Genomic DNA, 23,844 nt, shown 5'->3' on the forward strand with positions numbered 1-23,844 from the left:
CCACTGTGAGCTCCTCTATCCTGCTGGGAGAAGAGGGAAAACACAGTCCTCTGCAGACTTAAGGCAAAGAGCCAGGGGGACCTCACCCATGGCACTGGGGCTTCAACACTCAATTACAAAATGAATTTGTTCATAAGATAATGAAAAATTTGACAAGATGTAGAAAGAAAAGACAAGAATAATTCATGGACTGGAAGAAATCCCTTACAGTGGAAGATTTACAGAGTTCTGTTTACCTTGTGAAAAAGTGGATTGAGAAGAGACATTAGAGTGTTTAAATGCACGTGTGTGGGGGGAAAGTCCCATTCAGGCTCTCTGAATCAGAGAGATGAATGTTTCCAGAATTAGGAACCAGAAGCCAAAGCAAGGAGAAATCTGGCTTAAATATTTAAACAGTGAAAACATGAAGCCCTTGCAGCAGGCTACCAATGGATTTTGTGTTCTAGTGCCTCAAAATCAAGCCAATGCATTTTGTCAACACAGTTCAAATACTCATCAGTTCTTGGCTACTCTCAGTACAGATTAAATGGACTGAAATGTCACCTGTGAAATGCAGGAGTCAAACCAGACAGCTCCTTCTAGCCTAGCCTATGCACCTACCAAGCACTCCACCTGTTTGCAGCCAACCCTGGTGACTAAAGCAGAGAAAAGGTTTCTGCCACAGGCTCCCCGGGTGCAGAGCTCCTCGCTGTCCTTGTGCAAAGCGCAAAGTGCCAAAGGCAGGGATGTGCTCCCTTGTGCCTGCCCACATGGCCCCTCCAGAGCCAGGGCAGCCAGAGGCTCCTGCAGGGCTCGGCTGCAGGGGGAAGGAACACACGTCACAGGGGCAGGCTGCTCGCAGCAGCACCTTCAAGCAGCCTTTTACACCAATTTATTTCTATACAGGGTGGTTAAAAAAAAATAAAATAGATGCCCCTATTGGTTGTTCATACAGAAGTCTGGGATTCTATAGGCTTTGGGTGGGTGACTGATTTTAAAACCCAACAACACATGCTTTTTCCCTTGCCTTCTCATTCTCTTCCAAGTCAGCCTCCATGATCCAAAGAAACTAGTAAGTAACACACAAGACTAGCAGTCATGTGGACCAATTAAAAAAAAAAAAAAGAGGAAGGAGAATTGAAGACGAAGAGAAAGGGAAAAACAAACAAAGATTGAAAATAAAAATTCGCCAGGATAATGCGTTTTATAAACACAGAGATAGAAACAGTTACAGCAAGGACAGAGCGGGCCAGGGGTGGGAATAGATATTTATATATATATATATATATAAATTCAAGGGGCCTTCCGTTTATTCTTGTTGGCTCCCCCTTCTCATTAGATTGGTCTCTCTGTGGGGATCTTCATCCCCTTCTCTCCACTGTCCACCTTTTGGGGATTCTCTCCCATGACCAGGGTCCAGAAGAGGCCACCACTGCCATGTGAGTCCAGCCCGTCTTGGCAAGAGGGAGCCTGGGAGAGCACTCTGGCAAGAGAAGAGCAGGAGAAGCTAGCCTTTCCCTGCTTCCTGCCAGCCCCTTGAAAAGACTGGTCTCTTCCTCCTCCTCCTCCTCCTCTTTCCCTTTGGGAAACTGGGGGCAGGACAGGTATGTGAGTGTCAGAACTGCTGTCATTCCGCCTTTCAGGAAAGGGAGTAGAGAGAAGGGTGATGATTATTTTGGCAGTCTCTTACCCTCCCTCCAGTTGCTTTTTGGTTTGTTGTTGATGCCTGTAGGCTTTTCTGAGGAGGGGAAAAGCAGGAGGGAGAGGAGGAGGAGTACAAGCTGCTAGGATATCATCCACAACAGGCAAGAAGGGCAATGAGCAGGAACCCACATTCCTATGGGGCCATTGTGCTGCTCAGACAGCTGTGAGAGAGAGGCAGCAGCCAGTTCAGACAGACTCCTCTCTACTGCTCTCCACTAGGGGAGGAGAAAGAATGCAATACTCCACAGCCCTTAGGCAGTGTAGGCACCTGTCCATCCCAGAGAACATGCCTCAACTCTCCCCCCTCCACTGGTCTCACCTTCCACTCGGGAGAAGGTTTCTCCCATCCAGTCCTTGGGGCAGGACGAGCGACCCCTCCTCCCTTTCACAAGCAGGAGGGACAGGAATAGATATTTCTCTCTTAGACACTCAAGGCAATCCTCAAAGAACCCCATCCAGCTGTGAACCCTGCCACATTCTTCTGTGGCCTGCTAAAAACACGTGTCCAAGCCCCCGCATATACAAGGGCCGTCTCTCCATCCCATCCACCACGCGTGTCACAACACGCAACCCCGCTTCAGACGCATCCTACAGTGAGAGAGAAGGCAAAACAGGGGCCTTTCTTTGGGTTTCAAAGGAGGGGCTCTTGCATGAGGAAGTGATCCCAGCACAGGAAAGGGGCTCTTGCACAAGGAAGCATCCTCCTACCAGGCAGGCTGTTGCACAGAAGGAGCACCCCCTTGAGACAGGCTGTTGTGCAAGGGGCTGCCATGAACAGGGTTACACAGCCAGGAGAGGCTGCTGCAGGAGGAGAGGCCGGAAACTGTTGCACGAGGAGGGCCGCTGCACAAGCGGTGCCCCTGGCACAGGCTATGCACAAGAGGCGTTCTGCTCCCTGGGCTGAGGTCTCTCTAGGAGCTGGAGAGGTGCTCCACTTGGATGGCGCTGGTGCTGACAGTGAGGCAGATGTCCTTGTGATGCTCTGAAGTCTTGTAAGGAGTCAGGTCAAAGGAGCACTGGGGGGGAGGGTTGGGTTGGTTAGTGTCTCCAGAAGGGCCCCCTGCTGCCCCCCCGCCCTGCGGCTGGAAGTGCTGCTGCTGCTGCGAGGCCTGGGCTTGTGCCTGAACCACCTGCTGCTGTGGGTCAGGGATGTTGTGTTTCCGCATGTGCTTCATCAGGTACGTCTCCTGCAACGGGAGGGAGCGCGTCAGAGAGAGGAGGGAACGATGCTCACAAGAGCCAAAGCCAATAGGGAGGGACATGGCAACTCAGGGAATGCTCCCATTGGATCTACAGAAGCTGCTCCCTGGGAAGCTGAGTACTTGTGTACACTCACCGAGGTGTAGGCCCGGCTGCAGATGGAGCAGGTGTAGACCTTGGCGTGTTTCACCGTGTGTGTGGCCAGGTGCACCTCCAGCGAGGCAGCATCCGTGTACGCACGGTGGCAGTTGTGGCACTTGAAAGGTTTGTCTTTGTTGTGCTGCCGTCTGTGGGACTGGCGGGTGGCAGCAGCAGGCAGGAAAGAGAAAGCAAGCGTGAGGAAGGAAGCAAGTATTAGTACTGGAGATGGCTTCATCTCAAACACCCCCCTACAGCCAGGCCCCAAGCTCCTGGCTGCTCAGGAAGGTAAACCTGGCTCCTAGCATAGGGACAGAACTTCTCCCTCCAGCCCACCACACCCTCCCCACACACGCCCTTCCCCCTCATGCATACTAGGCATTTGAAGAGCAGAGACTCTTAATGCTCCACAACCCCCATCTTCCCAGTTTCCATGCAACTCTCAGTCTTTTCCTGGTCTCTCCTTTTCTGTTCCTCTATACATCTGCTCCCTGCATTTATTACCTTTAGGGCAGGATTTGCTTTAACTGCTTGCAGGTGTTTACAGCTCTTTGCTCTTTGGCACACTCTACAGTCCCCCTCCTCCAGGGTACTGCAACAGGACACACCACTTCTGCTTCCTATATCCCTACCCTTATGCCCTCCATTTCATTGTAAAACAAACAAAAAACCCACCCAGATACCCAGACTTTATTGGGTGTAACATTTCACAAAAGTCTCGCCCCAGCTAAGTTAGAAAACTGCAAAACAGATGGGAGGAACTTCACTAAGGTCTCACCACTTTCGAGTCAAGTTAATTTTACAGGATGTGACCGTTTATGCGCCTTTGGGCCAGTAGTGCCACAAGTCAGGAATTTCTTCCCTGCCCAGGGCTTCAATAGCTTTCTGCGTTCTTTACTCTCCTCCCAGCTGCCCCACTTCCTCCACCTCCTCTACCACTGGAACCCGTGCCAACCCCTGCCGAGGAGCAGGACACACCCAGACCCTTACCTGCAAGTTGGAAAGCTGGGTGAAAGCCTTTTCACACCCAGGGTGAGCACATTTGTAGGGTCGGTCCCCGGTGTGGATACTGTTGAGGAGGAAGAGCACAAACGGGAGGCAGTGAGCAGGCAGACAGGGCAGACTGCCAGGACCTGCTGCTGTGTGAAGGGGATGATGTTGCCTCCAGATGCTGTTATAGCTGGACAAGGAGAGCTCTGCACAGCTCCCACGTCCAGTTAGAAGTTGAAGACAGGCAGTCAAGCAGATTTCAGAGTGACAAGGATTGGGGAGCAAGAGCTTAGGAACGCCTGGACAGCTCAGCATGTGAGCTACCTAAAAATGTATTGGGAAGGGGTCTGGAGGTCCAGGCTCCCTGTTCCAAACTCAGGAGTCCTAAATGACCAAGAGAAATCTGTTCTCTTGCTTCCAGAGTACCAAGAAAACAGCTCTGTTCCCTCCAGGATAGACAAACCAACACTTTTCCTTTTAAGTAACAGGCTGAGTTTACCTACAGTGTTAACCTGTCCCTGTCCCCCTGCAATGCCAGAAGCAGCTTCCACACACTCAGTCCAACCCCCGTGGTGCCAGGCCGGGATCCCCTACAGCCAATGCCTCTCTCTCTATCGCTCTCTCTGTGCCGCCCACGGTGCAAGACCAAGGATCCCCAGGGACAGCACGTGCCCACCTCAGCCCTGCCGTGGTCAGTGTCTCCTGCGCAGCCTCCACTCCGTCCACTCAGGTGGCTCACCTCCTTCTGGGGTGCAGCCGGCCGCATTCCCCGCCCGCCCCCCGCATGCTTGGCGCGCGTGCTCCAGAGGTGCATGCCGGCAGCGCGGGGGGACCAGGGCCAGGCCCCCAGCCTCCTCTGGCCCTTACCGTGTGTGCTGCTGCAGGTGGGAGAGCTGGCGGAAGGCCTTCTGGCAGTAGCGGCAGGTGTAGGGCTTGGCCCCCGAGTGGATGCGGAGGTGCTGGGCCAGGTAGGATGTGTTGGCGAAGCTCTTGGAGCAGTGAGGACACTTGTGCGGCTTGACAATCGCCGTGTGGAGCTTGGAGTGGATCCTGCCGAAGAGGAGGAGGAGCAGCAGCAGTTGGACATGACCGCCATCTGGCTAGTGCTGATGGAATGAGGGCACAAAGGGGGTGGGACAGCACCACGCTATCTGCTACGTGAAGGAACTCCGAACATGAGCTCTCTTGGTCTCAAACTGTGCTCCCCTTGGATTCAAGGGACCATGGTCTGTCTGCACCGGGGGAGGATCCAGAGAGAGCAACTATAGAGCTTGGACTGAGGGGCATTGGCAGAGCTGTGTGTGGGAAGCCTGTGGCTGAAACAGCAGGGGGGGCTGCAAGCCTGGACTTGAGATGTTTGGCACAACTACGCTGGGGCGACAGGGAACAGTCCTCCTATGCCCGTTCTACTCTCACACCGGCACAACCAGCCCTGGCTCCTGTCAGAAAGCGTCACTCCGCTGCCGGCGCCTCTCTGGCGGAGCAGCGCTAACCTGAGCACATCCAGCCCCTCACAGCCGGGCACCAGGCTCACGTGTCCGGTACCGCCACCGCCGCTCTGCCGCGCGTACGCCCTGAGCAGCCTGCCACAACCAGCCAGGTCTGCCCAGGCAGCCGCCCACGGAGGTGCTCACAGCATGCTGGGATGACGGCAACATGCAGTGCAGAGGGCCCCAGCCTCCTCCGGCCCTTACCGTGTGTGCTGCTGCAGGTGGGAGAGCTGGCGGAAGGCCTTCTGGCAGTAGCTGCACGTGTAGGGCTTGGCCCCTGAGTGGATACGAATGTGCTGGGCCAGGTAGGAGCTGTTGGCGAAGCTCTTGGAGCAGTGAGGACACTTGTGTGGCTTTGTCTCCGTATGGGACTTGGAGTGGATCTGCATCTCCGACTTGGAGTAGAAGGTCAGCGAACACATCCTGCACCTGGGACCGGGGCGAGGGGAAGAGATAGGGTCACATGGGGGTAAGCCCCAATATGGATCAGCTCTAACTGGATGGGATCCTCCACACTGAGTGAAGAAGGGGTGTTTTCCCACTATGAGGTACTGGGGAGGTTTCTCCTGGGACACTGCTTGACTGTGAGTGGTTCAGTCCCAGGAGAACAAATTTAAGCTGGGAATTGGTGTAAGAGAACAAGCAATACTTCACAGCCAGACAAGTGAAGGTGTTGGAAGAAACCAACTGGCTTGCAAGAGAGGCTGGGCAGCACTCTGAAAATTTTCCAATGGCAATCCTAAGGGGATAGGAATAATTCCCAGACAAAACCACCACTTTGTTAATCTATGATTTATTTCAGTCAAAAAAAACTTGGAAAACCTGGAAATCCCAGGTTATAGTTTGCATTAGAAGTTAATTCCATGTACTGTGAAGTCTGTGAGAGCAAAAATGGCCAAATCCACTTAACTCTGCCCCCATTTCTGGAGAAGACACTCAAATATTTAGGATACAAAATGCTGAGAGTAACAGCAGTGCTGCTTTCCTAGTAGGTCTCACAAAGATATTCTGGATATCAAATGTGGTATTTCATTGGTCTAGTGGGCTTTCATCATTTCAGTCTTAGTGAAGTGATGCAAAATGTTTTGTCTGGGCGTTTGGATCCATCTGTTCCCATAATGATCAGAAATGTATTTGTGAACACACAGACTCTCTGAACAAGAAGAAGCAGTTGGCATCACTCTGCTACGGATGCTGCTGTTAAAAACTGTTCCTCCACTACGACACCAGGCTGTTAAGAGAAGCTCATACTGTTTTACAGTTCAAGATAGTAAAAGCTTTCGTGGTTGTTAATTTGACAGAGAGATAGAAGCTGCATCCAAGTTCTTTCTTCCATTTCTTCCCCACACCCCGTGTGTGTCAAACAAGGGGCAGAGTAAAGGTTTATCTGAATTTAGGTTTTTCATTTACATTAAAGGCAAAATAAAATCTCCACATGCAACTTCCAGGGTCACATTTGAGAGAAGAGATGCCAGCCAGAGGAAGGCTGGTTAGCATGAATTCAGCGTTCACAGTGGTTTTGTCTGGGAATTTCTTGAGTTTTATAGTGTTTACAAAACTGCTCAGCAACAAAAGTCTCTGCAGGTATTACAAGCCACAGAGCTGATCCTGCTCTTCCCCATATCCATCTCCTCTCAGGAGGATACTTCATTACATCTACTGTTGTGACTCTGTTGGAGCCAGAAGCTTTATGATGTGTGCAGTCTGATTAGCGTATGTCATGTAAGCAGTGTTTATCCAGCACCTACCTTCACTTCCACAGGCCCTTCCGAGCCACAGCTTGATTCCCAGCCATTTAGCTGGAAGCCATGCCTCCCTAGCAAGCACTCTAACACACACCTGTCATAACATTTCCCTCCTCTCCACCTTTGCTCTTCTACATTCATTATCATCTCTAACAGTTGTTCCCACGTGTCCTACCTTCATCTTTCTCTTAATCCATTTTAATTGCGAGCCCTAACAGAACATGCAAACTAAGTACATCCTTACATAAATTCCTCCTCAATACACACACACACCCCCCAATCCCTGCTGGAATCAACAAACAGAAGCAATTTTACTGTTTATCCCTACATCAATTAAAGATATAAGGAGTAAAAAGGTACATCAGCATCATCTTTTTTTAAAAAAGTAGCTCTTGGTTTGTAAACCAAACTATCTCAAGTCACACAGTTTGTTCCAGACTTCCTGGAATGCTAGACTTGAATAGGGCATATGTATTCTGCAGTAATCAAGTCATACTTACATGATGAGGACTGTGTCCTTGAAAGCACCAACGTTAGGAATAACTGAGGTGAACACTGAACTGAAAAATACCTTTGAGCCACCAAGTCCAGCTCCCTGCTACTGCAAGCAATTACAGCATAATCCCAAGCTTGACTTTTAGCAAGCTCCTTCTCAGCAGATGCTGACTTCCATTACTCTCAATTGAACCCCGTTCCACAGCACTGGCCCTCTGATAAGGAACCATTCAATTGAGAACAAGCTCCCAGTGTGATGCTGTGCTAATACGGCTCACCAAAACAAAGGGGAATAGCAGGTATCCTTTTTGTATACAGAGGGGAGCGACTGTTCTTGCCAACAGCATGTCTAATTCTGTAGTCAATGTCCTCAGCCATTACTGAAAAACTCACACGGGCTCAGCAAACTTAAAGAGTGATGGCATGTGGAAAATTGGCTTTGCAGGAAAGATTCACTAACTCCAGTTGATCTAGGTTTGAAGTAAAGCTTAAAAGATAACCTGGTCAACAGCCAAATAAATCTATGAAGGGAGAAAAATATCAATTACTAGGGGCTTATTTTATGAACAAGTCAGACATAACGAGGAACAACAACTGACACCAAAAGTGGAAAAAAGAGGAAACTTTTCCAACCACGAGAATAATGTATCTTTGGAACAAGGCTTGGGGCTACAATATGGTCTCAATCACTTGGCCCCTACAATCAGCATTCTGAGAACCCTTTCTAAGAGAAATACCCTTCTAAGGGTTTTTGCTCTAGTTTCAAGAGAATGCTGGGCACTAATCTCTTCTGTGCTGTACACAGGACTCTGTATTTTAAATAGTCTATTCTGTTCTGAAAAATTAATGAACTTTACCGTGCCATCAAGTCCAAGCAGTCCCATGCATTAAATCTATAGTACCATAAAGCCATCAACTTCATCTTCCATAACTCCTGTGCACCCCTTCCTTTACTTATTTGCTTTGCCAGGTATCAGCCTTCAGGTCAGAAATTCTCTAAAATAAACTTTATTGAAGAAAAACAGACTGCATGTCCTTTTCTATTTTCAAAATAAAATTATAAAGAAGTTTTCAAAACATCACTGGCACTTGCATGACAATGATAAATCTGATTATTAGGCCTCAACAACAATAACAGAACCCCCCAAAACCCTAACCTCCCCCAAACCCCCAAAATCAAAACAGAACCCTCAAACAAACAACCTCTGTTGTCTGAATTTAGCAGCTATAGACATTCTGATATTGTTTTTCAAACAACATTTAGAATTAAAATATTGCAAGAACTCATTTTCTAATCATCTAATTAGCATCAGCCCTGAGAATGTTATGCAGCATTAACAAATTCATGAGCCTTATGAGTTAAAAAAAGCCCTGGAATATAGCAGAAAGCTGCATTTCAGAATTTTATATTGTGTGGTATCAGGCTTTTTCACGGGAACAAATGATCCATTTAATTAAGGGCTTTGCATTCTGCTTCAGACAACATCAAATATTAAAGGGGAAGATGCAATCAGCCCTCTAGTGGGCAAATATGGATTAAAAAAAAATGTTAAATCTATATGGATAATGAGAATATCCCACCTGACACTAGCAGCATTTCAGTGTTCTACTTCAGTGAAATTCTGGCCGGGGAGAGGAAAATAGGGAGTGCTCCTTAGTAAGCATGAATGAAACACTATATGAAATAATTGATTTCTACCCCCCCTCTGTTTAATATCCATTTTTAATAGTCTCCCCACTGTGCTTTTAAACTACCCCTCCTTTGGCTGCATTCTTTCTGACAGCAAGAAACAGAAATGACTGCAGCATTCCCATTGATGGTGTGACACAACATCCCCTGCAGCTCCTTGTTATGGCTCTGCAAATTCAGACAGCCTTGGAGAAAATATCCTTAATAAAACAGAGGTTCATATCAACGGTTAAATTAGCACTCAGCCATATGCCAGAGATCAAAAGTAACCTCTTCCAATGTTTATAATGCTTTCTTTTTATAGGAAATAAAGACATTCAAAAAAATGTTCATGTTAGACAAAGACACTCAAAAATCATGAAATGCCAGCAAAAGGTGGATGTACAATTCTAATTCTACTCCCATATAAAAGTCATCACAATGAGTCATAAAGAAAATGATGCCTATAGCAACTAGACTACAACTCTGTGGCACACAGTGCTGTATTTTTTTTTCCACTTTTCATGGAATGTTCCGCCTCATTCATCAGATGCTGTTAGGAGATAAAATGTCATCTGAAATACCAGCTCATAGTAAAATTTGCCCAACATGGATTAACAGCCTTTTTCAATCAAGTGCTTAATTAATCAGTATCACAGTTGTGAAAACTATGTAAGCTTTATATGGCTCTGAGAATTCGAATTCCTAGTATCTACTGAGAGTAGTCTTACAAGTTAATTGAGTCCTTGCTCCTTCTGTTAGGCTACACATACAAGTTAGACCATCAGTAAAACTAAAACTCAAACCAGGAAAGTCTGAAGTTAGACTAGATGATAAGTTTAGGCTGTCAGAGTCAGCAGTTCATTTAAAAAGGAAGGAAATGTCCTGCCTTTGCAATGCAGAGTTAATGAAGTAACTAATGCAAGCATAGCATAATAATGGATGCACAGTTCATGATAAATGCTTGACCCTCACATTCCCCCATTTTTTAAGCTGAAGTTAAACACTTTCTTGTTAATATTTTGTAAGAGGAGGGGAAAGGAGACAAAACTAACATCCAAGATACACAGGTACACTTGGGCAACACCCAAATAAAGCCAGTGAGTACAAAGATGCCAAATGAAGGCACAGGAATTGTATCTCTGCTTCCACATTGGCACACCCAGCATCAGCTTCTATTCCAAAGCCAACACTGTGCTTCCACTGAACAGTTTACACTACTGGAGTGTGCAACAAATCTATCAGCTATGCTCAGAGATCTTGGTCAACTTACTTCCACAGTCCTTCTGTCACCTGGTGGCTCGGTAAGGTTGCAGAAAAGCATACTCTCATATACTGGCAAGGCAAAGAGCAGTTCAAAATGCTCTCATCATATGGCACTTTCCCAGTTCCCAGATTTGAGGGCATTCCTGCATTTTGCCCATTTTTCCAAATGACCCTAAAAATACCTGACCCAAAATTTTGTGGTATTTCAGCATACTTCACAAATTCCCTGTGTTCTTTTAATGACTCAATCGTTTATGCTTTCAACAGCTGCACCTTAAGCCTTTTCTGTCGCAGTCTTGCACTGGGAGCTTTCATGATGTCACTTAATTCCTGAAAGTCTTTTTCACAGTCATTGCTTTCCAGGATACTGCTCCTCCATATTCCTTATCTTTAGGCCAGAGACATTCAATAGTCCAACAAAACACTTCTGTCTGATAATGTTTGCCATTGTGTCCCAACATCTGGACCTCAGTCCCTGGCTGCTGGAGACATCATGCTGTCCCAAAAGGCTAAGTCTTCCATGGGACTGTATTAAGATATATTTTGTCTGAACAATTAACAACCAGATAAATATCCCACTTCTTTACAGCTACCCACCGGCATTGCTTTTATCTTTAGGTTATCAGCCATGACTTTCTGTTGACCTCCAAATCATCGAACATCAAGCCTAAGACACCGTCCACCAATTTTTGAAATCAGTCACCATTAGCATAAAAGACCAACAAAACAATAAAACACAATAATGTGCTTCCCACTATAGTGATAACATGCAAGAGCTAAAATTAAAAGAATACAAAAGGCCCATTAAAAAGCACTAGGAAATTTGGAAACATCAAGATTAAGGTCATCCATGTCACCATAATTTGGCTCTGCAATGCAGGTGCCTTCTGATACAGCTTTATTGACTGTTTCCACAGAACTGCACTCTTATTATGTTGCACAGACAGACACTTAACAAGCAAGCATTCAGCTTTTTATATCACCACTCTGGACAGCCTTAAGCCTCGTCCAACTCCAACATGCAATTCCAACCTCATGAAGCAGATCACTCATCTCCTGTACCCACCACAGAAATATCAGTGCTCCATAAGCACTCATCTACCTCCACAATGTCCCTGGTTTATGTTTTGTAAGGGAAGGGAATCAAAAAAGACCCAGTGAAACACAGTAAGAGAGACGTACCCACTAATTCCAAGCAGCCAAACTGAAATCTGTGACTTTTTTTTTTTCCTTTAAAGGAAAATTCCTATTACATACATTCATATCACTGCTCCTATAAATTTCTGTGCTACTCCTATGAGCTGCAACACTTCTGCAAAGCAGAACAGGGTCTGACCTGTAACAGAGGAGTGCTCAATGATACTTGAGATTATGGTTTTGGGAACCCTGAATGTTAATTATTTCGGGGTAACTCTCTATGGTCATTTGTAGCCTAAGACAAATGCAAATCCACTGAAGATTCAACCTAACTCGTACTTGCACACACTTCAAGGCAAGATTATCTGTAGGGCTGTAGGATACCACAGCAATCTGTGGCAGAGGCAAATGTAATCAACAGTTCTTCATACTAGGAAATGCCTTCCCCAGATCATCCCCCTCAATTCCACAATCCCATGTCAATGCATTTTATTTTCTTTTCACAGAATATTCCTTTCAGGTTGAGCAAACATGCAGGTCTCTGACAGGCTATCATGCACCAATAACTAATCAAGGATGCTATCAAAGTGCCTTGACTCAGCAGGGCCAAATTAAGGTGTAATCAGACAAGAGGCACAAAATACAGTTTTAAAGTTCCCTCTCTCCCAAGCTGAAACTGTGACTGTTCTCCTCATTTCCTTGCACACATTCATTCCATTGACAAGTAACATGCCAAAATTAGAATTTGTGACTGCAGAACTTCTCTTGTCAATCCCTTCTGTTTGGCACTATGAGGAGCTGCCAAGGGAAAGCACATGCATGCACAAACTCACAGTTACATCTCAGCAGAAGGGAGAGAACTTACCATACCACAAAGTTTTACCTCATTATACTCTCAGGCATGTGGCCAGTCAAATTGTCATTTTCTAAGCTCCAAACACTACATTTATGTACAAAGCAAGAATTATGTGTACAAACTGCATGTGCATATGTAAATGTGCATGTGCAACAGTATTCCTTGAAACTCTGAGACCGTAAGACAATGCCAGCCAATCTGGAAAAGGGGTAAGGATCTTAAAAATCAAGACAAGTCTCAAAAATGTGCAGCTGAGGAAAGGAGAGAGACTCTCTTGGAGTCCTCTGCTGAGGGAAAGGCTAATAAGCTCACCCTTGATTAGACATCAGAGAATCCACACAGGAGAGAGCCGCTGGAAACCAGGCATCATTAGTTCCGCTGCTCACGGAACCACTTGTTAAAAAAAGCAAACAGAAATTTCAACGTGTGGCATCACACTGACACCCACGGTGGTCATCAGCAATCTTAAAATCCACTGCACACACCTCTGCCACTGCAGCTAAGATGATAAATGACAGTAACAATACTTTCTCACCTTTTTCTAGCCTAAGAGGGAGATGAGGTTCTTTGCCAGAGGAGGTCACATTCTTATGCTGACATCAAAGCCATGGCAAAATTTAGAAACACTGGGTTTAGTATTTCTAGGCTTTGGAGGGAATGTGGTCAACCTTTCTGCCTGACACTTCAAACTTAATTCCCTTTTTGCCCTTAGCCTTTCAGCCCAGAGCAATCCCCTCTCCTGCAGCAAGGCCCAGACCCAAGCTCTTTACCCACATGCCCCAGCCTCTTGATCCTCTACTGCAAGGACACTTTGCTACTTCATTCCCTCAGTTACCTAACACTTATCTCCTCTTGCTCATGTTTCTATGTCTGTCCACATCCCATACTCTTGTCCCTCTCTGTTCTGCCAGTTCTAGGTATCTCATTTTCCAGAACGTAGCAGGTCTGGTTCTTTCCTCCACCCTTCAGTCTTGGCTGCTTATAGCTTATTCTGGTGCTAGCTCTCCGCTCTCTCCCTTGCATAGAGGCTCCCCATCACATCCTCTGCTGCATTCCCTAGTTTGTAGGCTCTTGTCCTTTCTCTCCTCCTTTTTGATTCCCATCTCTACTGAGTTTCCAGATCTCCTCAGCACAAACAGCTCCAGTCCCTGCCCATACCTCATTCTCATCCCTACCACGTTTGAACCAAGCAGTGTCTTCTCATGCCTTGCTGTTGTGTCCATCAGAGATGGAGGTTATTGTCCACACTGGGAACTAGAGACCCCTTCTGAAGCAGAAGGAAGAGCAGCTGTGCCTGAAGGAAAAGCATGTTTGGCCCTACAGTGCAGCTCCAGAAGATGCATAGAGTTGCAGAAAGAGTAGATATATAGTCCAGCCTCACACAGAAACTGAGAGAAGTCTCCTCTGTGGAGATGGACTGTCTGCTGAGTGCCTGGAGTGGTTCAAGCCTCAAGAAGCCTCAAAGAGAATATTTCCTTCACATATCTCCACCTGCAAACTATAAATCATCTCAGAGCATGCTTAACAGATTTTTTCCAAGCTTAAAAATGGCCAAATTCAACAATATTGTCACAGACACGTGTGACTTACTAAACTCATAGCCACCACATTACAAATTGATTCAAAACTATGGGAAGTTCACTAAACAGTAATGCTAAATCCAAACAGGCTTAAAACAAGACATGTCTGAGACGATACCCACCTGCTGTATTCAAACCACCAGTTCCCCTTGTGTACATAATTTGCTCTCTAATGAGGGTCTCCATCCAGCTTCCTCACCTTCTGCAGCTCAGTTCACTAACGATTCTGTACACTTTTGCACCTTGGACCCATCTCTGAATTTTCCTATGTCCCTCAGCTGCTTATTGTCTCCCAGCTTCCCTGCTGTTCCCCAGTGAAAGTAAGGAAAACCCAAAACCAGAAGTGGAGAAGACAGAGCTTGTTGATTACACTATGACATGAGGCCCTTCTCAGGCCAACAACCTTTCTGCTGGTATCCGAGGCTCCAGAGCACAGCCTGCAAAATATTCCAGATTATAAACTGGTATTCATCCTGGATTTTACTTAGTACCAGAGCCTAGCAGTGCCTATACAGAGCTCTCTTCCTCTTACAAAGAAACTGCTTAGAGAACTGTCAAGAGAAGAGAATTGATGATCTGGCCCAGAGCAGCTAAATCACCTTATCAGTCTTGTCCACCGATCACATCACACCACAGACTTCTAAAAGTGCACAGGTACAGGCACCACACCAGGACTAAAAAACAATCCTACTGTATCCAGGATCTGTTTGCTGCCTTTTCCTCAGCACTTTTAAAGCACTGGGAAGAAGCCATGTGCTCCATAGTGCCAGCATTTTTCTAGAAAGATGCTGATCACATTTTCCAAAGAAAAAGTAAATTATACAAAGATGACAGGGAAGGCTAACAAAGAGCTGACGATGAATCCAGACAAGACTGAAGTGACATTACTCATGAAAGAAAATGCTTCACAGGACTGGGTTAGATGCTGTCCCCTGCAGGTGCAAGCATTCTTCCAGCAGCACAATGCAATGCACCAAGGACTCTGCCAGACAAATCCTAAGGACAGACACTGAAGATCTGCAAGTATTGCCATCATTAGCAACAGTCTCACAGCTTTTCTTACAAAAAAAATCCTAGTCATAGAGATTCTTCCACCACTTTCACAGCAGCCTACTAATTCACTTCTAGAGATGATACAGCAGTAAAACAGTTGCTATTTGCTGGAGTGGGCATCTCTACATTTAGTAGAGAATGGGATGAGCTGTATGTATCAAGGTTTATGCTCCAGCACCTCCCACATCTGCCTGGCTGTGCTCCTCATTCAAGGCCCTACTCTGTCTTTATCACCACACTAGGAGTCAGGAATTAGAAATATTAGCCACCTGCCCAGACACTCATGACAAGAGAGCTCACAGAGCTCAAAAACAAAGCTTAAAAATAATTAAATTTGACAAAATAATCCCAGGCTTTAGGAATTGGGTATTAAACAAAAATAAAATAAAAACCACACTGATCAATGTAGTACAACTCCTTCCAGGAATCTGAGTACACGATTCTCAGTGTCTCATCATGGGAATCAATGAAATCATACAAATGTAGTCATATGAATGCCAAAACCAACTCCTCTTCCAGCCTGAGAAAGAAGCAGGAGTAGAGGAACCTCACCCACAGTCTTAATTTAGCTAGCATATGTCTGCACACTGTAGTGACGGGAACTACTGAAATCTTCCTCTAGAATACAGAGGATCCCAGCATTCCTCAAAGTTTTAACTTGTGAGTCTATTCATATGCATATTATAAATGATTTTACTATGCTGCACAAAGCTATTCTCTCCCACAGCTTCAAGAGAAGATAGCGCTTTCCTTGATTTTTCCAACAATCATTTTTAGTTCCAAACTTGCACATGGGATGCATCGTCCAAAGAGCAGATCTCAAGGAGGGCAGAAGTACTCCCTCCTGAAGCACCACTATTGGGGGTCTCCAATTTAGGTCTCTCACACCTAAGCACTGCTCAGAGGAAGGCCTACTTAGGGTGGCAGCCGGTGGAAAAGGTACCACACTCAGAATAAACATAAAGAAAGCTTAAACATTAAGAAATTACTTATTCCCACATATATACTCATCTGTTTTTTCCCTGCAAAGGCCTTTTCATGAGCTGTTACGCAGACTATGCGTGTTCATAAAGTTTCTGCTGAGTCACTCCACCTGGTCTTGGGCATTTTTTTCCAAACTTGCAAGTAAACAAGGAGCTATAATTAAAGCCCTGGTTCAGCTTTAATTCTAGTGTTCACTGCCAATTGTGTCCCCTGTAAATACATATTTAACAACCTAATTAGCAACCCAGACTGTAAGCAGCTTGAGTAGTGTGGATCTGTGGCTATGGCCCAAAATAAACGGTGGGATTACAAATAGCAAGCTACCAAACACTCCCACCCTTCCTCACCATACGCTGATTATATTTTCAAAGTTGAAAAACCGGGACATTGGCTAAGATAAAAAGGCTGATCCAAGCTCTGCTTTTGTACCCATTTAACTGTGTTGATTAAAAAAATGTAAACAGTAAAAAAAGCTATAGTTTAAAGTGAAAAAATGCCTGGGGTGGGCACACAGATTCTATGTAGATGCCTCCATATTCCAAAAGCCTAATTCCAGAAAGATAACTAAATCTGAACCAAAACAAAGAACATCTAGGATGATAAATGGAAAACTGTTTGATATGGGATCCTGGGCACATTATAGGCAAATGAGAAGACCTAGGGACAATCTCCTATTCCTGTTTCAATTTGGCTACTACTTTGCCTCTTATTTATCCTAATCATCCACCAGAAACACCTATCATTGAATCACCCCAAAGTGCTCCTGCTTCCTGCCTAAGACAGACCATTACATTTACTGCCTACCACTTTCTGCTCTGTCTGGTTCCCACCTTTTCTAAACACCCACACTGCTTATCCTCTGGTTCAAGTATTCCCTCCTACCTTATCTCTCCCCTCCCCATCACTCGTAAACTCAAGCCACATCCCTCCAAGCTCAGAAACCCAACCTCTTATCTGACACACTTAGGGCTCAGAAACACCCTTAATATGTAATTCAGAATTACATTTTTTCCCTTGTTTTGTTTGGAGTGCTGAGATAGAAGATCCCATGGGACAATACACACAGGAGCAGACACTACCACCACAGTTCACTTCCTGCTCTGTGTGTCTCCAGTTTGCAGTCTTTACGCTGCAGAGACTGGAGCTGTAACTGAGGAGCCCCCAGGTATAGCAGGGCTCTCAGATACACCAGCAGTGCTCCAGCTGCACCAGCCAGCACTGCACTCTGCAGTACACCACCCATACCAGCTGGCTGTGCCATCAAGGATGTAGTTTAGCCACCCTAACATCCTGGTTGTTAACTAACCTAGTAACATTAACAACTATATATTCAGGAAATCAAGACTGTCCACTGAAAGGAAATCCTCAGTTTTGGTTCAACCCATCAGCCTGTAAATATTCCTGACCAGAAAGAAAACTCAACTCTTTCTGCAGCTCAAAGATTCTCTACTCAGGGACTCTCTAGGTACAAAGCAGAGATCTCTCCTTCCCCATGTAACCCTCTGAAGGGTTACACCCCCATGCCCATGCAATGTTACAGCCAAGGTTTAAGCCCACTCCCCACCTGTATGTCTTGCCATCCTTGTGCTGGTCCTCATCATCCTCGTTTGTCAGCACAAAGGGGTCGCTCATCTCTGGCAGCCCCGACTCCTGCAATCGTTTCTTCTTGCGGCCCCGGGGCGGTTTGGGGGCGACTCCCCCAGCCCCGGCACCTTCAGCGAGGGTGGTTGTCCCTTTCTTGGACAGGTCTGGCACCACCTGCAGGGCTGCCTGGGAGCCAGGGGGGAGCGCAGAGACAATCATGGGAGCTGAGATGGGAAAGGTCTGGGCAGAGGCGGCTGTGGTCACCAGAGAACCTGACGGGGAGGTTATCACCAGACCAGGACCTGCAAACAAAGGAAGGTGCAGGAAGTCGGTTATTACATCTCCAATTATGCCCAACCTCCTTATCCCACAGAAACATCTACTTTTGCCTACAACACAAACAGAAGGGTAGCTTCCCCTCCCAAAGCATTCCCAGTCTCTACTGCTGGAAGCTGAACTTCCATAAAGAGGGTGGGTGTATGGAGTGCCTAGAGATTGACAGTGAAACCATACCAAGGCAGTCTACACCATCAGTAAGGCTAGGAATAATCTACAGTCCAGTAAGGATTCTCCAGGACCTTGTGTCTCCCCATGCCACAGTCCCCTCTGTGACTGCCAAAGCCTTTGGAGTGCCCTACCTGCTGTCATGAGCCCAGCAGACTGCACTGGTACCACGGTGATGTTCTGAGTCACGGGGGCTTGGCTGTGTGGTGTCAGCTGCTCCGGCTTGGTGTCCGAGTCCATGGAGATCCCAGTGGGCAGCGCCACAGAGGTGGGCACTGTCAGCAGGGCAGGGTAGTGGGGGGGAGCCAAGCTGCAGCCCTTCTCTGTGGGCAATAGCTGCTCCTTCATCTTGTTAATGAACATGGTGTTCTCAATCTAAACGGGGGGAGGACAGCTCTTAGCACACCCTGGCACAGCTTTGCCCAGCATTTGGCTGAGCAAGAAATGCAACAGAAACACTCATCATAAACTCCTGAACATAACAGGCTGGGAGATCTCACCTGTCCCGAGACGGTGGGCACTGCTGGCCAGAAGTACGGGGAGGAGTTGAAATGAGATTCTTCCATCCTAGCTGGGCACAGGGGGCGAGAAGAAGGGGGAAGGGAGGAGGAATGGAGGATAAGGAAGACGACACACAAACACACACAAAAAACCCATTAAACTCAAAGAGATTCCAACATGGAACTGACTCAGTCTAATGCTGTGACAGTTCCTTAATCTCCCCTGTCTTCCTTGAGCAACTTCTCCCCCCTTTTGAGCTATCTGCCCAAATAAAAAAAAATTATTTTCAGGGGGAAAAGGTGCCTGTTATTCCCATGGGCTTGGGTCCATCTGAAATGCCCCTTGCCCAGTAGTCCTCCATGCAAAAAACAGGACTGACTAGAAACCCAGAAAAGATCCAAATTTTCCCAATTATCATCCACCCAAGTACATGGCATAAATGAAGTCTGTGTATCTGCAAGCAGGCAAATACAGATGAAAACTGTTTTTCACCATCACAGACAGTCTGACCCCACAGGCAGTGAAAATGCTGGACCTTGCCTGTCCCTCCACCCCAGCTCAACACTAAGGACCCAGATGCAGCAAAGGGACATTAGCATTATGTTACACAGGAAGAAAGACAGGCAGAGAGAGGGAAACAGACTTGCCCAAGATAACAGACAGCCACAGCAGACCATGAAGTCAAACTCAGGGCTCCTAACTTCCTGCTGCCACACCAGCCCCACTCTTGAAAGCAACACAGAAGCATCATTCTATATTCCTGCTCTCCTCCAATGAGACTAAGCAGTAGGAAAATAACCTGATTCCCCTGCTCCTGAGATACCCTATTTCCAAGCAAGATCATGTCATGGCTCGCCATTGCCCATTTTCTTCCCATCTTTACATTCTGTAGGAATCTGTCCCCAGCCAAGTGTCCACTGCTCCATCTCAACTCTCCCTGCATTCAGAGGATGAGTTAGACACCAAAAGAGAGTCTCCTGAGCACAGAGGTATAATCTCTTTGGGAACACCTGACTGAAGAAGCCCTTTCCTTTCTCTTCCTTACATTCCTTTGTGTAATACCATTAGTGGACAAAGTTTGTTACACTTGCAAAAAGACTACTCAAAACCTAAAGAAATTAACAAAACAATATTTTCTGAAAACAGATACATCTATTCCTAAACAAATATGGCAAAAGTGGTAGGTAAAACGTATGCTCAGAATACAGAGCACAACCACTGTAGGTTTTTCATGCAGCTACCTGCAAACTGTCCTGCTCATATTTCTGTTATGGTCTTGTCAGTGGTCTCATAACTGAACAATATTGCTTCTGAAGGGTCTATCTCAGTCCTCAGGGGAGCTCAGAGGGATGCCCCCAGTAGCATGAAACACGTTACAGAAGTATATCAAGATGGAATAATACATGTGGAATTGCTGTGTATGAGCCAAAATGCAAAGATAATTTTCCTCTATGTGGAGAAGCAGTATTTAAATGAACCAAATTACCCGATAATTTTGTTTTTATGAATTGCTCATGCAACAGCAAGGCCAAGTACTCCTGCCTCACTCACTCACTGCAAATCAACCAATAAACACACTTAAGGATAAATTATTTACCTTACGTTGGTGGCATGCAGTCAGACTGCTCGCTGCCTGACTGAATTACTCTGGATTTGCACTGCTGTGATTCAATCAGAGGCTGATGGGGCAACACTCTTACCTTCCTTCCTCTGCTTTCTTTTCAGCCAAATTAATTATTGAGTACACTGCCCACAGCACAGCCCTTTGCATGTAATGCTTAATTACATGACTTTTTTCTTCCACAGGATGGGCACACATGAGGAGATAACACATCCTTGGCAACTGAGCACCACCTGAATCAAGAGTGGCATTTTGTTTGGAATTTCCAAGTTTGAGGGTTTTTGCTTGGTTTTTGTTTTGTTTTTAAAATAAATAAGCAGTTATTTGCTTAGCTTCCACATCAAAACCACCAAAGTGAACCTGACTGTCCAAAACCACAAAGTCTCATATAATAATAATAATAATAATAATCAGATGCATTTTCCAGAGAAACTTTGTAGTTGTCCAAGACTCCCTTGGATGCAACTGCAAACTTCAGGAGTTAAACAGAAACACACCAATTTAAGCAAAAAGAACTCACAACAGCTTTCTTATTTAAAGAGAACAAGTAATAAAAGGCAAGTCCATTTCCAGATTCCAAAATCCAGACTAGCAGAGGCCAGGGCACTCAGTGGCTGCTTGTCTCCATCTTGTCTTGCACCAGAACTTCGGAGAGAATCTAACTTTTGTTTGCTCAGCTTACAGTGTGTGCAAGTCAAACACGGCTCGTACTGATCCTTCAAAGGATGGCTACACTGATTTCATTAGACTCCCTTGGAATCCACCTCCCCATCCAAAAATCTCAATAATTGACCACATTATCTACCAGGCCTCAAACTTCTGGCTTGGAAGGCTGAAGTGTGATGGAGTTATAAGAATGTGGAGGAGAAGGAGAAATGGTGTAAAAGTTGAAGCTTTCATGCAATTTCACTAGCAAGCCAGTCTTCCAAAGGCAGAAAACAAAGGTAAGATTCCTCCACCAACCTACTGGCCTAGTCCCAGAGCTGTCCCTCCCCTACCCCACTTTTAGGCTAAAAGGGTATTTTGAAAACATGCACCCCTATTGGCAGCCCCCACTGAGCCGCTGCTCACACTTACTTTACCAGAACTCTGCTCGTAACCCTTCCAATTGCTCTATAACTACCAGACATGGGCTGGAGCTTCAACCCTGCACCACAGCACGCTCCCACTGCAGGGCCTTCATCATCCCAGCTTCCACAAACACGCCAGAGATGGGACCTTCTTCCTATTCACCAGTCTAGTATCAGACAGATGCCAACGTACCCTCCTGATGTAAACCAAAAACACTTTCTGTGTACACACCACAAATGTACATACACCAAATAAACAACCGAGTGCACCAGAGAACTCGCAAGGGACAAGGGATCTGGAGTTTACGTCTCACAGAATCACATACTTAACGTGCTGCATTTATACTTCTTGGCAGCCCAGCACCTTAATCATAACAGACAGGTAAAAGCACGTGCAAGTACACGGTGAGATACAGGCTGTGTTTCTGGAAGGCACAACCAAGGCTGGATGGGAAGGTATTTGTTCACAGGTTGACTTTTAACACGGGTTTCTTTATTCTCCAGATGCCTGGCTTTTATTTCCCATTCGGCAGTCAACAAAAGGCCCCGAGAGCAAAGCTTGGGAACAATTTAGACTGTTGTTTTATGTCCGCCCAAGATCTTTGTTCAATGACAAGGAGCTTTTAGGCTTAATTGCTGCAAAATACTAAGGATGCTGGAAGCCACACAGGCTGTTACAACAAAAGCAAAAACGCTTCCCTGGTAACTATAAGCACCAGAAAGCTCAAACGGTGTTACACCTTTAGAACAAGCGCATTTGAACACGCATCAGGAATATCCCAAACGTACCGGGCAAAGTCCTGGATCCCAAACCCGCAGACTACAGACACAACTTTGGTGCCGTTCCCCGACACTTGTGCAGCCTCCACCCCGAGCGGGCGAGCCTCAGTTGGAACAGGTGCCTGGCAGCGGCATCCCCTGCGCCCCAGCTCCTTCCAGGCGCTCAATCCCCGTTCCCGCTCCCTGCAGCCCAAGCGCCCTCCCGTTCCCAGCTCCGGGACCCGCGGCCCGTCCCGTCTCCCGTCTCCTCCCGGCCCGCGGCAGACGCGGCTGAGGGGCGGGGGTCACTCACGCAGCTCCGGGAGCTCCTTACCCCTCTCACTCTCCCTCCTCTTGCATTTCTCCTCCTTCCAGGGCCGTCTCTGCAAACAAACCGCCTGGGTTACCGAGGCTCCGGGGGCCCCGCATGGCAGCGGCGGGCGCTCCGCGGGGCCCGCGGCCCGGGGCACCCCGGCCATAGCGGGGCAGGCGCTCCCGTGGGGCCCGGACGCGCCTCCCGCCGCGGCGGCCGAGGGCGGGGCCGGCCCGGAGCGCGGCTCCCCCGTGGCGGAGCCCCCGACGCCGGGACAGACGGGCGGCCGGACAGACAGACAGACAGCCCGCCCTCCTCCATTTCCGCTTCCAGATCGCCCCGGCCCCGGAAGTCCCGCTGCCCGGCCCCCCGCCCGCGGTCCCGCCGCCCCGCACATTACCGGGCTCCCCCCCAGCGGCGGCCCCGGCCCGGCTCCGGCGGCGGCGGCCTCCTCACCGGAAAGACAGCGGGGAGGAGCTTCCGGGTCAGGGGGCGGGCCGCGCCTCGGCGCTTCCGGGTCGCCGAGATGAGCGGAACGGCGTCATCAGCGGTTTCGCTTGAAAACGGGGCGGCGGAGCGGCGGCCGCGGCCCGGGGGAGGCTGCCCGGGCCGGGGGCACCGGCGAGGCGGCCGCGGCCGGAGGTCGGGGCGGGGGTCGGCCGCGCGCGCTTGCTTACCGGAAGCGCGGAGGGCGCCGGCGCGCGGGGCAGCCCGGGCTGGCGGAAGGGCGGAAGTGCCTGTGGCGGGCGGGGGGCGGGCGGGCGCGCGGCGTCCCCGAGCCCGGCCGGCAGGGCCGCTTCCGGCCTCGCGGCGTCACGTGACGGGCGGGCGGAGGGGGGAGAGGCGGTCGCCCTCGTGAATATTCATGAGGCACCGTGAATGAGGAATTCGGCCGCTGCCTCTGGCTCGGCGCGGGATGGGGCCGCTCCAGAGGAGTTTTCCCGAGCGCTGTGCCTGCCAGCGCCCCGGACGGTCCCGGCCCGCCGCGATGATCCAGGGGAGTTGTCTCAAAGTTTGGCTGCCAGCGCCTGGGATGGTCCCAGCCCGCGCTGGCTCGAGCTTTTTCTGGCACGCTGCTAAACGTGTTTGTCCTGCTGAGCCAACAGAACGGACTTCCCGCCAGCTGGCCTTGTGCCAGAACGGGCAAACCGGACCGTCTCACTGCCTGCCGGGAGCAGAAGGGGCAGCAGGGTAACCCTGTCCCGC

The 23,844-nt window shown here is 47.8% G+C and overlaps 1 protein-coding gene across 6 annotated transcripts; it reads right to left on the reverse strand.

Moving 5' to 3' along the window:
* Positions 1-895: 895 nt before the first annotated feature.
* Positions 896-23,205, reverse strand: ZNF384 (zinc finger protein 384). 6 transcript variants are annotated; one of them, XM_058824897.1, is made up of 11 exons: positions 23,039-23,063; positions 22,660-22,708; positions 21,574-21,721; positions 18,875-18,941; positions 18,509-18,749; positions 17,851-18,172; positions 5,706-5,930; positions 4,879-5,061; positions 4,012-4,090; positions 3,020-3,178; positions 896-2,870 (listed from the first exon to the last, which is right to left on the reverse strand). In XM_058824897.1, exons 3-11 carry the CDS (start codon positions 21,624-21,626, stop codon positions 2,595-2,597), a joined length of 1,605 nt encoding a protein of 534 aa, XP_058680880.1. In that variant the 5' UTR covers positions 21,627-21,721; positions 22,660-22,708; positions 23,039-23,063; the 3' UTR covers positions 896-2,594. The 6 variants fall into 6 exon arrangements, with proteins under 6 accessions (XP_058680880.1, XP_058680881.1, XP_058680882.1 ...); XM_058824898.1 differs by lacking the exon at positions 21,574-21,721 and having other exon boundaries at positions 18,875-18,945; positions 23,039-23,205; XM_058824899.1 differs by lacking the exon at positions 21,574-21,721 and having other exon boundaries at positions 23,039-23,087.
* Positions 23,206-23,844: the final 639 nt, after the last annotated feature.

This window comes from Ammospiza caudacuta, chromosome 2 (assembly GCF_027887145.1).
Source record: "Ammospiza caudacuta isolate bAmmCau1 chromosome 2, bAmmCau1.pri, whole genome shotgun sequence".
NCBI lineage: Eukaryota > Metazoa > Chordata > Aves > Passeriformes > Passerellidae > Ammospiza > Ammospiza caudacuta.

Excerpts from the sequence above, each read along its gene's own strand:
- ZNF384 (XM_058824897.1), bottom strand. The coding sequence starts at position 21,626 with ATGTCTGGTAGTTATAGAGCAATTGGAAGGGTTACGAGCAGAGTTCTG. Across the intron at positions 18,942-21,573 it reads ACGAGCAGAGTTCTGGTAAA|GATGGAAGAATCTCATTTCA; the intron begins GTAAGTGTGAGC and ends GTGCCCAGCTAG. Across the intron at positions 5,062-5,705 it reads CACCTGCAGCAGCACACACG|GATCCACTCCAAGCTCCACA; the intron begins GTAAGGGCCGGA and ends CCTCTTCGGCAG.